The 14,527-nt window shown below is 45.0% G+C and overlaps 1 protein-coding gene across 1 annotated transcript; it reads right to left on the minus strand.

Moving 5' to 3' along the window:
* Positions 1–653: 653 nt before the first annotated feature.
* On the minus strand, positions 654–3,824 carry LOC311307252 (SAM pointed domain-containing Ets transcription factor-like; the record flags this gene model as incomplete). The annotated part of the gene is made up of 4 exons (XM_084436049.1): positions 654–832; positions 1,270–1,404; positions 1,790–1,987; positions 3,419–3,824. 4 exons carry the CDS (start codon positions 3,822–3,824, stop codon positions 654–656), a joined length of 918 nt encoding a protein of 305 aa, XP_084292175.1.
* Positions 3,825–14,527: the final 10,703 nt, after the last annotated feature.

The following is a 14,527-nucleotide window of genomic DNA, read 5'->3' on the forward strand; positions in this document are numbered from 1 at the left end:
TTAGATAGGTGTTTTTATTTTTTTATTTGAAAAACAGCAAGCAGAACATAAAGATATATATGTAAAACAACATTACTGTCGACAGTACCGTACTGTACCGTAGTCCATATGTTTTTATAATTGACCATTTACAAACCACACGTGTACATCTAAAGAAACAGTTCAAGTGCTATTAGGGGCCAGGCTAAAGGACAGGTGTGTTACAGTGTAAATAAATACACCTTACAGCACGGTTTTGACCTATGTGGATAAAACATAAAAAACTGAAATGAAAAATACACTAACGTTATATCTGAAGCAAACCCATATCCAACCGTTAAACATGTTCAATGTATTTAAAAGTAGGCAGGAGTGCAGTTTGTGTTATAGGCAGTCTAAATACATCATCTTTATAACAGCAGGACAGAGTTTATGCTTTATCATCCTAGACCCACTTTCCTAATCTTCATTTGAGAGGAGATCAGGGAATGAATGAGCTAGTTTAACAGCGTTTCTCTGGATCAATTCCCCGACGCAGCAGTATGCCCTGCACAAACAGCACGCTCAGAGAGCTTTGGAGTCCGTTGGCCTGTTACACCCGTCTGTTCGGCCTAGTCGTCTTTCGTTCTCGTCGCAGCGCTTCTCCGCCTCTGATAGGCCGGCGGTCCGCAGCATCATACGGGCTTGACGAACTGGTAGACGAGCCTCTGAGAGACGTCCGGCTTGCGGATGATGCCCTTCTTGTAATACTGCCGTATGGAGCGGCTCAGCTTGTCATAGTTCATAGCCGGACGGTTCTTCCTGATGCCCCATAGCCGGGCCACATGAGCAGAGTCCTCGATTTTGAAGATTCCTGTGGATCATAAGACATAGAGGCTTATAGAGACCGTACAGTACCCTAAAAACAACCAAAACATAACAATATAAAGTCCCATAACCTGTACAGACAAGGAACCTTAGACCATCCACTCTGGCCCTGCATACATCTTAAAGGAACACGCCAACCTTAGGAGAAATTAGTTTATTTGCCATCTTTCCCAGAGTCAGATAAGAAGATACATACCCTTCTCTGTGCGTGCGGTATGAAGCATTGAGACCCGTTAGAGCCGTTAGCCTAGCTTAGCTCAATCACCAGAAGTATATCTTATCTGACTCTGGGAAAGATGGCAAATAAGCTAATTTCCCCCAAAGTTGGCGTGTTCCTCTAAGATGTATACAGGGCCAAAATAATGGTCTAAGGTCCCTTGTCTATAATGGTTATGGGACCATGATGGGCCCATCCCCGCTCACCCTTCTCCTTGTTGAGCCAGCGGATGGAGCGTCCGTAGCTGTGGGGTTTGAGGAGCAGCTCCCGGAGGAACTGCCACAGGTGGATGGGCTGGCTGGTGCAGCAGGAGTCCGCCTCTGGCCACGCCTCCTCCGCACCTGGATGGGGTCAAAGGTCAGGAAGGAACCCCATCTCGTATTGCATTCTCTAAATAACGTTCTAGATCATGCTGCTCTATACTGTACCTATGTGACGATAGTGTAATTATGTTGTTACCTTGTAACGTATTAAAGTGATGGAAACAATTCTTTAATAGTAAGTAAAAAAATAAAATAACAGGGAGCGAGTTGAGAACTTACCATTTAATCTATCATTCCCTGTAGAGAAGCGATCTTTCATGCATGCAGCTAAGACAGAGAGAGACAACCCAGTTACAACTTCTCTCGCTCTCTTCAAAATGACTCAGAAAAATTAGGCGAACACCATTACCAGTGTCAACACATAATCTGTTACCGGACCCCCCCCAGACCTGCGTCCTCCTACCTGACCTCCAGATGTCCAGGTGAGCGTACAGCAGGTCTCCGCACTGCAGCGAGCGCTGCCTGAAGTCCTCCTCGCTCAGGGAGCACACGTCCTTCCCGCTGAGCTCCTGGAACTGCTTCCCCACCTGGGGCAGTCGGTACATGTGCTCCGTCCAGAGCAGCCACTTCTGGACCTGCCCACAGCTCCACTCCATGGGGTCTGGGGGGGGGAGCAGGAACGGGAGACTGGTAAACGGACTGCACTTTTATCCATCCCTTTACAATGGCCTCTCATTCACCCATTCACACACATTCACACACCGATGGTGGCCAGCTGCCATGCAAGGTGCTAGCCTGCTCACTGGGAGGAATTTGGGGTTCAGCGTCTTTGCCCGAGGACACTTCGACATGTGGACAGGAGGAGCCGGGATTCGAACCGGTGACCCTACGATCATTGGATGACCTGCTCTACCTCCTGAGACACAGCCGCCCCTCGGTACATTTGACTAAGAACTACGTGTGTGAATGACATGAAATCAACTTGATTCAAGTTGATAGTCACACAGTGAATTAGGACAATGGGATCCATTGTACCGTTTGCTCTCAGCAAACTCTTACCCAAGATATGTTAAATAGTAAGTAAACTGTTACCCGAGATATGTCAAATGGTAAGTAAACTGTTACCTAATATATGTTAAATGTCAGGTGTCAATTGTTAGTCTGTCTCTCACAATGTGTTGCCACATTTATTTCCTGCTCGTTTTTCTTCAGTAAACACTCACACGGATGCAAACGACACCCCTAAACTCCCCTAACTACAAACTTCCCTCTACTTCAGAAGATGAAGATGATAGTAGTACCTCTATGTAGATTTAAAAACCTAAATAAATACCTTTCCGTGTTCCTAAGACGCATGGGATGGTGTGTGTGTGAGATGCACTGTCAACAGAGGCTCAGTTTGCACAGGGTGGGAAAGGCCCTTTGACGCAGCGAAGGTCCAGGACTGCTACATGGAACAGGAGCTTTACTAAACGATGATGACCTTTACTTCTGTTTGCATTGTGTGACCTGATGTTGGTTGCAGCAACAGTTGATATTTCAATTGTGTGTGAGAGAGAGAGAGAGAGAGAGAGAGAGAGAGAGAGAGAGAGGGAGAGAGAGAGAGAGAGAGAGAGAAAGAGAGAGAGAGAGAGAGAGAGAGAGAGCACACCGAACCCCCGACTGCACCTTAATACCAAATCCTTTAAAGACCCTGTCAATCAACAGATGACATTATGATGTATGGCAGTCTGAGACGTGAGATGTGGACTTAAAAGTAGGCAGGAGTGCAGTTTGTGTTATAGGCAGTCTAAGTACATCATCTTCAGAACAGCAGGACAGAGTTTATCGGTCTCCCTACCTGGCGTGATGTTGAGCAGTTTATCGGTCTCCCTACCTGGCGTGATGTTGAGCAGTTTATCGGTCTCCCTACCTGGCGTGATGTTGAGCAGTTTATCGGTCTCCCTAACTGGCGTGATGTTGAGCAGTTTATCGGTCTCCCTACCTGGCGTGATGTTGAGCAGTTTATCGGTCTCCCTAACTGGCGTGATGTTGAGCAGTTTATCGGTCTCCCTACCTGGCGTGATGTTGAGCAGTTTATCGGCCTCCCTACCTGGCGTGATGTTGAGCAGTTTGCAGGCGGTCTCTATGTCCTTCAGGACCTCCCCTACCACCATGGTCTGGACCTGCTCCAGGGAGCGCTCTTCCACCTGGCCCTCCAGCCCAGCAGGGGGTGCCGGCCCCTGGCCGTGGATGATGGGACACTGCCCCGGCGCCCTGCAGGCCGGCAGAGGACAGGGAGACGTGGTCTTCAGGCGCCAGGAGCTGTCCTCGCTCAGCAGGACGTCCCAGTAGGCGCCGGGCAGGCCGCGCTCCTGCGCCCCGGCCGGCAGGTCGTGGGGCGGTTTGAGGTCCTCCTCTTCGTCCTGCCAGGCCCTGAGCGCGCCCAAGGGGGGGTCGTTGGGATAGAGGGGCAGGGTGGTGGTGCTACCCACCCCGTCACAGCCTGGACTCCCCATGGCTTAACACTGGAGGGGAAGAGAAAGGCCTTGGTCAACCTCAACGTCCAGTATAGAGGTCAAAGATCAATTCAAGTCAGGACATTCTACTACAGGTACTACCCAACTCCAACAGATGTGTTGATATAAGACATTTGAAAACTACACCTCTGAAAAGTGTATACGTGTAAAATGTATATCTCCAATAAATTAACTAGATGTTGACCCATGGAAAGCTGTACTCTCAGACAGTGCTGTCTTCATGCTGCACTGACACCAGACCCACGTACTGTCCCCAGACATTGAAACGGCAGTAATCCTACACAACGTTGATATTTCAACCGTCTTGTTTACGGTTACATGCTATACTTTCTTTGAAATTATGGCATAAACCCATGTCCTATAGCCACAGACTAGATGCAAACATTTATAGAATTGGTGCAGCATTCCGTTCTCCAAAGCCCAGGCATCTCTTTTACCGCTCAAGCTCTGGGTCAAAGGTCTGTAGGTAGGTTGACATAGCTGTCCCTGAATTGATATAATGGTCAGTAATACACCATAATACAGTACTAATCGCAGAAAGGTGGCCCATCTTAAGTCATCAAGATCAATTTGGATTCAATTGAGAAAGAAAGCAACATGGTCTCCCACCACCTACTGTACCCTCCCAAAGAGAAAGGTGGATACAATGGAGACTTATGTGCGCAGTGACTAAGAGAGCTGCTGGCTTGGCCAGGGAGTGGTGCTGGGCCACTGGCCCAGAACAGGGGTTTGATCTAGCACCGGCTACGTAGTCACCATCACAACGCGGAGTGAACTTTAGGTGCATGCGTTCAGTTTTACATGTTGGTTAGAGCTAGAAAGCTAGAGAGGATGCCAGAGGCGCCAGAGGTTTTAGCCAGAGGCACCTCTCTCCCAAATGGCCCAGATCTTCCTCTGTGTATTGAGATGTGTTATCCAGCCCCAGCTGGGTTTTCTCTAGCCAGGTGTGTCGGGCTGTGCAAGAGAGAGCCTCTAAGGGCTCGTTCCCATGTTTAGAACATCAAAGACAAAGTAGTGGTGGTGGTAGTAGAAGTAGAACCATTTTCACAGCCCACATTGTGCAATTCCCCAGGAATCAATACTTCCAGTACTTTATTGATCCCTGGGGAAATGGCACAAGGTTGGCTGTGAAAGTGGCTGAGACTAAGTTCACCACCGTTCACTGTCTTTTACCTGTGAAGGAAAAGTTTCATGTGGAATCATACACTCTACATTTTCATGCATGGAGGATTTTGGTCAGATGATTTTGTGTAGGCTAGTGGTTGAAGCTGGAGGTTTAGTAAGAGGGTGTGTTCTTTCTTGGAATATGTGAAACATTTTGGTGAGTTATTACAAGGAAGTTAAGATCATTATTTATGTAATATTAAAAATAATATTCAGTAATGGGGGCATAGGTGTGTGTGTGTGGGGGGGGGGGGGTGGGGGTGGGGTTGGGTGTGTGTGAACTGAAACCCTGGAAGAATCTGTTTAACACTTTGATACATAACAAAGACTAAACTGATATCAGAGGCATTCAGCCGATATGAAAGGGGATCGGTCATTCATTACGCACTGCATTCCTTTAGGCCTCGGACAAAAGTGGAGCTGCTTTAAAGCACACCTACTGTTTATACACCTATTACAGCTGTACTGTATTTACCATAATATGCCCTCTCTCTGGGAGTGTGATTGTGTGTCTGCACCATTATCATCACATTATTTCCCCTATACCTGTAGTACATTTAATAATAAAAATAACAATAATAAAATCTTTATTTGTATAGCACCTTTCATGCAAATATATGCAGCTCAAAGTGCTTTACAGAGAATTTACATGCATGTGTAAACATGCATTTACATGAGTGTTTCACATGAAAATAGACATAACATTAACAAAAAACAGGAAAAATAAGATGGAAGATAAAACACAATAAAAGATAAAGATAAGAAATCAAGTAAAATAAAACATTGAACTGGAGACATTTTTTAAAAAAAGTACTGTAGCACACAAGTACAAAAGGAGACAGTTAAAAGCGAAAGTGAAGACATGTTTTAGCTTTCTTTTAAAAGTATTTAGCGAGCAGGCTTCCCTGATATCTATAGGTATTGTGTTCCATAGCTTTGGGCCATAATTGACAAAGGCTGCACTCCCAATCGTCTTCCAACTGTTGCTGGGAACTTCTAGTAAACACTTCCATTATCAGATAATGCTGTTGAATTCTTGGGCATTCCCACCTGTAGTACTGTTTAAGTTGTCCTTAGAGACAGCTTACTGTAGTATTTGCCCTCTATTCAATATTGTCGCACATCATTTTCAGGGACTAACAGGAAAAAGAAAGCTCAATTGACAGTTGCAAGTTTGAGAATTTTGTGACTAAGATGTGTCCTTGTAAAGTGAATCCGAGATTTGTTTCTGAACACAATATACTTGTTAGAAAGTCATTGCTGAAAATATGTGGAAAGTCTGAACTACCGGTATGTCTTATTGAATTGTGGAGTTAGACTGGTAAACTGTTTTTTAACATTTTGATTTTTAAAACTGGACTTGATGATGGATCATGGAGCCATACTTATCATGGTGAGCGCATATTGTGATGCGTTGAAAGTCTATTAGGACAGTCTTGAGAAATGGTCTTAATAGCAAAATGAGCTGTTTCTGAACAGATTTTCTAAAAGTTCTGAATGTTTATTTTCATTAAGACTAGTGGATGCTTAATGAGACACTAAACTTTGATATATATGAATTTTTCCTATTTCGAACCAAGTTTACAGGCACTTAAATCATGAATCTGTCATGAGACACCTTTCACTCCTTCTGATTTCTGACGGGAGTCTTAGTGCACCAGTAACCCTCCTCCCACCAGTCCCAGGTGTGCCCATCAAGGCCTTACCTCGTCAGGAATAGCAGGTGATGCTGTTGGAGCAGCGATAACGTGCTCTACTTATCCTCCGTCAGAGGGTCGTCAGACTCTGCTGCTAAATGACCCACAGTGTCAACGCCGAAGACAGGAAGAAGAAGAAGTCCTTGGTTCCTCTAGAGGATGTCGGACTCGACGGTGCTAGCGGTTTGGCTGTTGTAGCTTACAGGCTTGGACAGATAACAAGGACCCTGGGGTGGGCCAAACACAGAGGGAGCACGGTAAGCCTCTGGCTATGTCCCAGCACACAGAGCTGGTTGGAGCACTTTGGAGATGTTCTCTGCTGGATCCCTGGTTAGACTGCATGGACTGAGGTAGACGTCAACCCATGCACATCAATAGCAGCAGAGGAGGTGTGTCCGAGAGAGCGAAAGAGAGAGTGTGTGTGTGTGTGTGTGTGTGTGTGTGTGTGTGTGTGTGTGTGTGTGTGTGTGTGTGTTGTAATGCCTGCTAAGTTCTAACCTTAGGCCATATTCATAAAGTAAACAGCACTGTAGATGTGTATCTACTTCAGCCTGAATGTGGACAATGTGACGAAAACTACATCTGAAGGGTGACAGTTCTGTCTGGTACTGTGTTGCTTCTGGGGTTTTTGTGTGTGTTTTTTTTTTTGTTTAAGTTTATTTGGAACAAAAGAAGAAGCACAAACTCAGCAGTCAAAGGTACATGTTTGTGATGTCCGAAAGGGAATAGGAAGAAGCAATGTCTAGTCCTATCCCCATTCACTCTGTGTCAGTACTGTTCCACTACTTAAGATTTTGATACAGTCTATACAACTTTGGTATGTAAGGGAACATTCAAGATTCAAGATCAAACGCAATCTTGAATGTTCCATTCAACATTCACACTTGGGGGCAAATTGAATTCTTCTCACCATCATTTGCATAATGAAAGCTGTGTGATCTCTTTGAAGAAAGCGTCACTCAGATTGTTGAGAGCTTCAGTGTATCTCCCACCACAGTCTCAGTTTGGCAGTGGCATGGTTGAGTATTTGGATAAGTGTATCCACTTTCTTTTTTTTTCAGAATTGTGAGAAATAAAACTAAAAACATTTTCCTGGTTAGAGAATCAGATGATATGGGGTCAGGTGTGATGAGAAGGCCCACATTGTTTTTCTGTCTTTCTGTGTTGTGTGAATGTGTGTGTGTACCGTACGAGTGTGTCATTGTTTGCCCAGGTACAACAGCTCATTAAATGTATCTCAGACACACCAGTGCAAATACTCTCCCTCTCTTACACGCATGCACAGACACACACACACACACACACACACACACACACACACACACACACACACACACACACACACACACACACACACACACACACACAATAAAGTGACACCAGCTTTCGAGCAGAGTAGTTCCACCAGTACCGCTGTATGATTAGAATCAACTTGTGCCTTTAAGAGGAAATGGTAGTATTTTTGAAACGGTCAAATTTTTTAAATGGTAATATTTTTGAAATTATATCTTTGAAATGGTCGTATTTTTGAAATTTCATACTTTTTAAATGGTATTTTTGAAGTGGTCATATTTTTGAAATTGTAGTATTTTTGAAATCTAGTATTTTGGAAATGGTCATTTTTTAAATGGTCATATTTTTAAATGGTCATATTTTTTAAATCTAGTATTTTGGAAATGGTTGTATTTTTTTATCTCATCAAACTTTATTTGTATAGCGTGTTTCACATACAGAGGCAACACTTTAAAGAGAGCTAAGGGGGGATAGACTTAGAAACTACTCCTACATTTTCTTGAAGGGAATGGTAGTATTTTGGAAATAGTCAAATTTTTGAAATGGTATTATTTTTTAAATGCTAGATTTTTTGAAATGGTAGAATTTGTTTAAATAGTATTATTTTTGATATTGTAGTTTTTTTTTAATGGTAGTATCTTCAAAATGGTAGCATTTTTTTAACGGTAGTATTTTTTGAAAAGGTAGTATTTTTATGGTAGAATTTTTGAAAAGTGAACACATGTTTAAACAAAAGCCTGTGTGATTCTTTATAATCAAAGATATTTCACATGATGTATTTCACAAGATCTCATGCCCCATGGTCCTTGTGAGTGATCCCTGGGTCGTGCCATGGATAATATTGCTCCCCTTGAATCAACTCAAGGTCCACGATCTCCATTTCCTTGTTAAATTCAGTCAAATTTTCATGTTTCCTCATCTCAAACTGTCATGGCCTGACTCCCTTCAAGATAAGATCTGGGGCCTGAAACATTAAGACAAAGCAGATGTATTCCGCTCCACGACATTCAAAATCAGTCTGCAGTAGGTTTATATGGCTTTCTCTCATTATTCTGCCTGTCACTCATATCTCTACCAGAATCATGCTTGAGGCAATTTCCTCAAATTATCTCTCAAAAGCAAATATCAGTTTAACCACCCAGTCAGTATACCCAAGGATTTAATTACTTGTGTGCATTAATCTCTTATGGTCCATGAGGACTAGAAACATATTATAATAAAGACACACACATAATGCTTTAATTATTTTAAATAATTATTTTGCGTTTACAGATCCCGTGAGAGAAGATCAGATGTGTTGTCATTCCACAAAGAATCACCTGGCAAAGGAGTTCCACGAGAGAGACATAACACAAAAATCTTTGGCAGAAAAAAAGCTTTCCCTCATTTAAATGTAGCCTACTGAAACTTGTGTGACAACTCTTCGAAGAGTGGACCTGTAAATTTGCTTAAACAGAAGAGCAATGTTTAAACAAAGAGCAAAGCGGGGTGTGCTTTGATGCTCTGTGCTCACATAGCTGCCTAAGGCATTAACCTACCTTTCCCTTTTAGTCACTTTTAAGTATAACTTATGCCAACTGAAAATATCTCTTTAGCATATAACAGGTTTCTTACACCTTTTCCAAAGCAATATTCAAGCCCCTTTCAAGCATTTTCCAGGTACAGTTCAAGTTTTTCCAGCACCTAACGCTGGAATAATAATAATTAAATATTAACTCAAAATGATCATTTTACTTCTTCATCACATTAAATCAGATGATATAGTGCTATAAAAGACTTAGCATCCTATATAGCCTGGCTGAGCCATCTAAAGCAATCACCTCAAACAACCCCCAGACAAAACTTCAATTTCAATAAAGACTTTACTGAAAATGGGCATTGGGCAAAATAAGAGAACAGTCTTTGAGGTAGGCAGCCAAATCAAGCACTTTCTATTGTGCAGTTGCAGATTACATAAATTAACATGCCATAATTGACATAGAATTACTAATGGATCACCTCCCTCCCGAAAATCAACCATCATTAGCCTGTGAATTCACCAGGTCTGACGTTATGTGGTGATGCATAGCCAAGCCTAGTCATCCATTCCTATCCATGTATTTCAAAACACTGTCCAACTCGCCGTCATCAAGTGCCACATTAAAAAAACCACTACCGATCACAAGTCAAGCCAAGCCAAATCACGTACGACGCTCGAGAGGACTCGTCTTCATTTTGCATGAAAGCAATTAGGATGACTAAAGTCTCTCTCTGACTTATTCTAAAACACAAATTCTGTCACATAGCAATTTATTATGAAAGTAGCCTAGTTATTAGTTTCAAGGAGTGTCCAGTACTTGATACAAAATTCAAGTACTTTTCAAACCTCTAAAACGCCACATTGAAATTCAAGCATTTTCAAGGATTTCCAGTACCTGTGGGCACCCTGATATAATCATCACTGCATTCCAATTCCACCTCATCTTATATTTTAAGTGGGTTGGAGATTAAAATTCAAATCTGAACATGTTCAAATTAAGTTCTCAAAATTTGTATTTGTAATACAGTTTGTATTCTACAGTACGCTGTTGTACGGAAGAGAACATGGAGGCCACTGTCGTCAGTGTCCTTTGTTGCGTCCAGATAATATCTACGTTCTGTACCTGTGTTCTGCAGGGTTCTGCTTCCAGCCAAGTCCGGTAGTCTTTGGATTTGTTCCCCTGTTCGCCTCATTCATGTCCACTCCTTTGACGACCGGCTCGGAATTCAGCGGTGTCCTTCTTTGCACCTCCTTCTTCTCCTCGCCCTCCTCAACCTCTGTGTGTGAGGAGATGAGACTGTCTGGCATGAGTGATCCTCAGTGATCCTCTTCTCCATGGTCTACTGCTACTGAGTCAGAGTGCTGGACTAATGGATGTACTATGTCAGTATAAATATATTAGGTTGTCTTTCTTATATGTCACAATATGTGGTACCTGTGGGGGAGCGGCCTGGTTCTAGACTTCCCACAGCTACCCTCTTGACCTACTGTAGGAGAGACAGAGGTCTGGGTTAGACGACTGCGTCAGAGACAGATCCAAATACAAACACTCAAGCATCTCAGGATATACTACAAGTGTACTTGAAATTAAAATATTGAGTCAATTGTGTTTTTTTAAGCACATACCTGTAGTATAGACTTATGCAATTGGTGTGTTTCAACTAAGCGACCATAGATTTAATTGATTATTGTATTGAAAAGATTGCTGATGTTGATTCTATGTGGTGTTTTTCAGTGTGTGCAGACCATGGATGTATTAGGTGCAGACAGTCTGACCTTGCTATCGAGGAGGAAGGAGTCCAGGTCAGGCAGCAGGCCTACACAACCACACCACAGACCTCCGTCAGCAGGCCAGGTCTACACAACCACACCACAGACCTCAGTCAGCAGACCAGGTCTACACAACCACACCACAGACCTCCGTCAGCAGGCCAGGCCTACACAACCACACCAGCAGGTCTATACAACCACACCACCACCTCAGTCAGTCTACACAACCACACCACCACCTCAGTCAGTCTACACAACCACACCACCACCTCAGTCAGCAGGCCTACACAACCACACCACCACCTCAGTCAGTCTACACAACCACACCACCACCTCAGTCAGTCTACACAACCACACCACCACCTCAGTCAGTCTACACAACCACACCACCACCTCAGTCAGTCTACACAACCACACCACCACCTCAGTCTGCAGGCCTATACAATCACACCACCACCTCAGTCTGCAGGCCTACACAACCACACCACCACCTGTCAGCAGGTCTACACAACCACACCACCACCTCAGTCAGTCTACACAACCACACCACCACCTCAGTCAGCAGGTCTACACAACCACACCACCACCTCAGTCAGTCTACACAACCACACCACCACCTCAGTCAGCAGGTCTACACAACCACACCACCACCTCAGTCAGTCTACACAACCACACCACCACCTGTCAGCAGGTCTACACAACCCCACCATAGACCTCAGTCATACAGCCTGACACAAAGACACAAGCTGTAAGGAACAGGCTAAACATCAAAATTATGCATAACATTGAAAAATACTACCAATACAATATTTTGTAGCCGACTATAAATGTCACTGATGGGACTAAGCAATAACCTTTTAAAAAAAACACATAAACACTGTAGGCATTTCATTCCACATGGTATCTGTATCCTTTACATGTGATAAATAAAGGACTGTTAAGGTCAGTGTTGGTACCCAGCAGGTCACTCACACAGCTGGTACAGCTTCATCTAGTCTCTGGTAGGAGTACCGCTGCCCCCTAGAGGTCAGCCTAACGCAGGCGCAGCTCGCAGTATCCAGACGGCCATCCCTACAGTCACAGCACACTGTGAACATCACGAAACCACCACGCAGCCAACACTCCTCCCTGTACCCGAAGTCCACCGGCCACGCCCCTTCCTCCCAGAGGGGCAGCCTGACAGGGGTGCAAGAGGGGCGCAGGGGCCCCGGAGTGACGGGGCAACCAGTCGCCCCGAGGTGTGTAATAGATACATTCAAATAAGTGTATTCTCTGCTCAAGACATTGTCATAGGCCTGTTTTATAAAGGGAGAAGCTGATGTTTATTGCCCTGACCCCTCTATCCCCAGGCCTAAACAATGCTTTATTGCAGGAGACCTCACCAGGGGTCCCCTCCTCCCAGCTATCTTTGATCTCTGTAATGTTTACTTCAGCTGTTGACCCTCAGACCTAGCCTACTCACTGATAATTGGCTAGTGAGGTATTTGCATATGCAGGTATGGTCACAAGTCAAGTCAAGTCAGCTTTATTTGTATAGCACAGTTTTGTGCAAGTCAATGCAATTCAAGGTGCTTTACAGTGATCATTAAAACAGTGCAATAAAATCACAGAGAAAGTAATAAAAACAATACAATCATGAAAGATAAAACAACAACAATAGGAGTAAAATAGGTGCAGTACAATAAGAAAGATGAAACAACAATAATAATAAAATACACAGCAGGAAAAAAAGAGTGAAACTAAAAATTATGTTTAAAAAGATATGTTTTAAGATCTTAAAGAAGTTTCTACTGTCTTGGACATCCTCAGGTCCTCTGGCAGTGTGTTCCAGAGGCTGGGGGCATAAAAACTAAAGGCTGCCTCCCCATGTTTCTTGGTTCTGCATCTTGGAACTGTTAGGAGCTCGGTGCCAGAGGACCTGAGGGGCCTGCTAGGAGAGTATTTAAGAAGCATGTCTAAAATGTATTTTGGTGCAGGATTGTGAAGTGATTTGTAAACTAATAAGATAATCTTACGGGCAGTGGCTAGTTGCAAAACTAGAATGGAGAAGTAAGACGCCTCCTTCCCTCCACTAGTCTGGGGGTCCACCTTGGGCAAGTGGTAGTACCCCCTAGCCCCCCTACCTGGGGTTACAGGCAAAAACCCTAATGACAAAACAACCAAAAGGAAGAGAGACCCGGCCCGGAGGAAGACCGGGGCCCTCGTCTGGAGCCAGGCCCAGACGGAGGGCCCGCCTGCGAGCGCCTGGTGGCCGGGCTTACCATGGAGCCCGGCCGGGCCCAGCCCGAATAAGCAACGTGGAAGCACCATCTCCTCCTCCATCGTCCCGTGGACCCACCACCCGCGGGAGGAATTGTCCGGGTCGGGTGCGCTGCCAACTAGGTGGCGGTGAAGGCGGGGGGCACCGACGGACCGGACCCGGGCGGCAAAGGCTGGCTCTGGGGACATGGAACGTGACCTCGCTGGGGGGGAAGGAGCCGGAGCTTGTGAGGGAGGTGGAGCGATACCAATTACACCTGGTGGGGCTAACCTCCACGCACAGCACCGGCACCGGAACCAAACTCCTGGATAGGGGTTGGACCCTGTTATTCTCCGGAGTTCCTCACGGTATGAGGCGTAAGGCAGGTGTGGCTATAGTAGCTAGCCCCCAGCTGAACGCCTCTGTGCTGGAGTTCACCCCAGTGGATGTGAGGGTCGCCTCCCTGCGCCTTAGGACTGTGGGGGGGGGACTCTGACTGTGGTTTGTGCTTATGCACCGAACAGCAGTTCAGAGTACTCGGCCTTCCTGCAGACCCTGAGTGGAGTCCTTTTGGGGGCTCCTGCAGGGGACTCCACTGTCCTACTGGGGGACTTCAATGCACACGTAGGCAATGATGGAGAAACTTGGAGGGGCGTGATTGGGAGGCATGGCCACCACGATCTGAACCCGAGTGGTGTTTTGTTGTTGGACTTCTGTGCTAGTCACGGTTTGTCCATAACAAACACCATGTTCGAACACAAGGATGCCCACAAGTACACCTGGCATCAGAACACCTTAGGCCGAAGGTCGATGATCGATTTCGTTATCGTATCATCTGATCTGAGGCCATGCGTTTTGGACACTCGGGTAAAGAGAGGGGCAGAGCTGTCCACTGATCACCATCTGGTGGTGAGCTGGTTTCGATGGCGGGGGAAACTTCTGGACAGACCTGGAAAACCCAAGCGTGTAGTGAGGGTGAACTGGGAACGTCTGGAGGAAG

Source organism: Borostomias antarcticus (genome assembly GCF_949987555.1).
Source record: "Borostomias antarcticus genome assembly, chromosome: 3".
Taxonomy (NCBI): Eukaryota; Metazoa; Chordata; class Actinopteri; order Stomiiformes; family Stomiidae; genus Borostomias; species Borostomias antarcticus.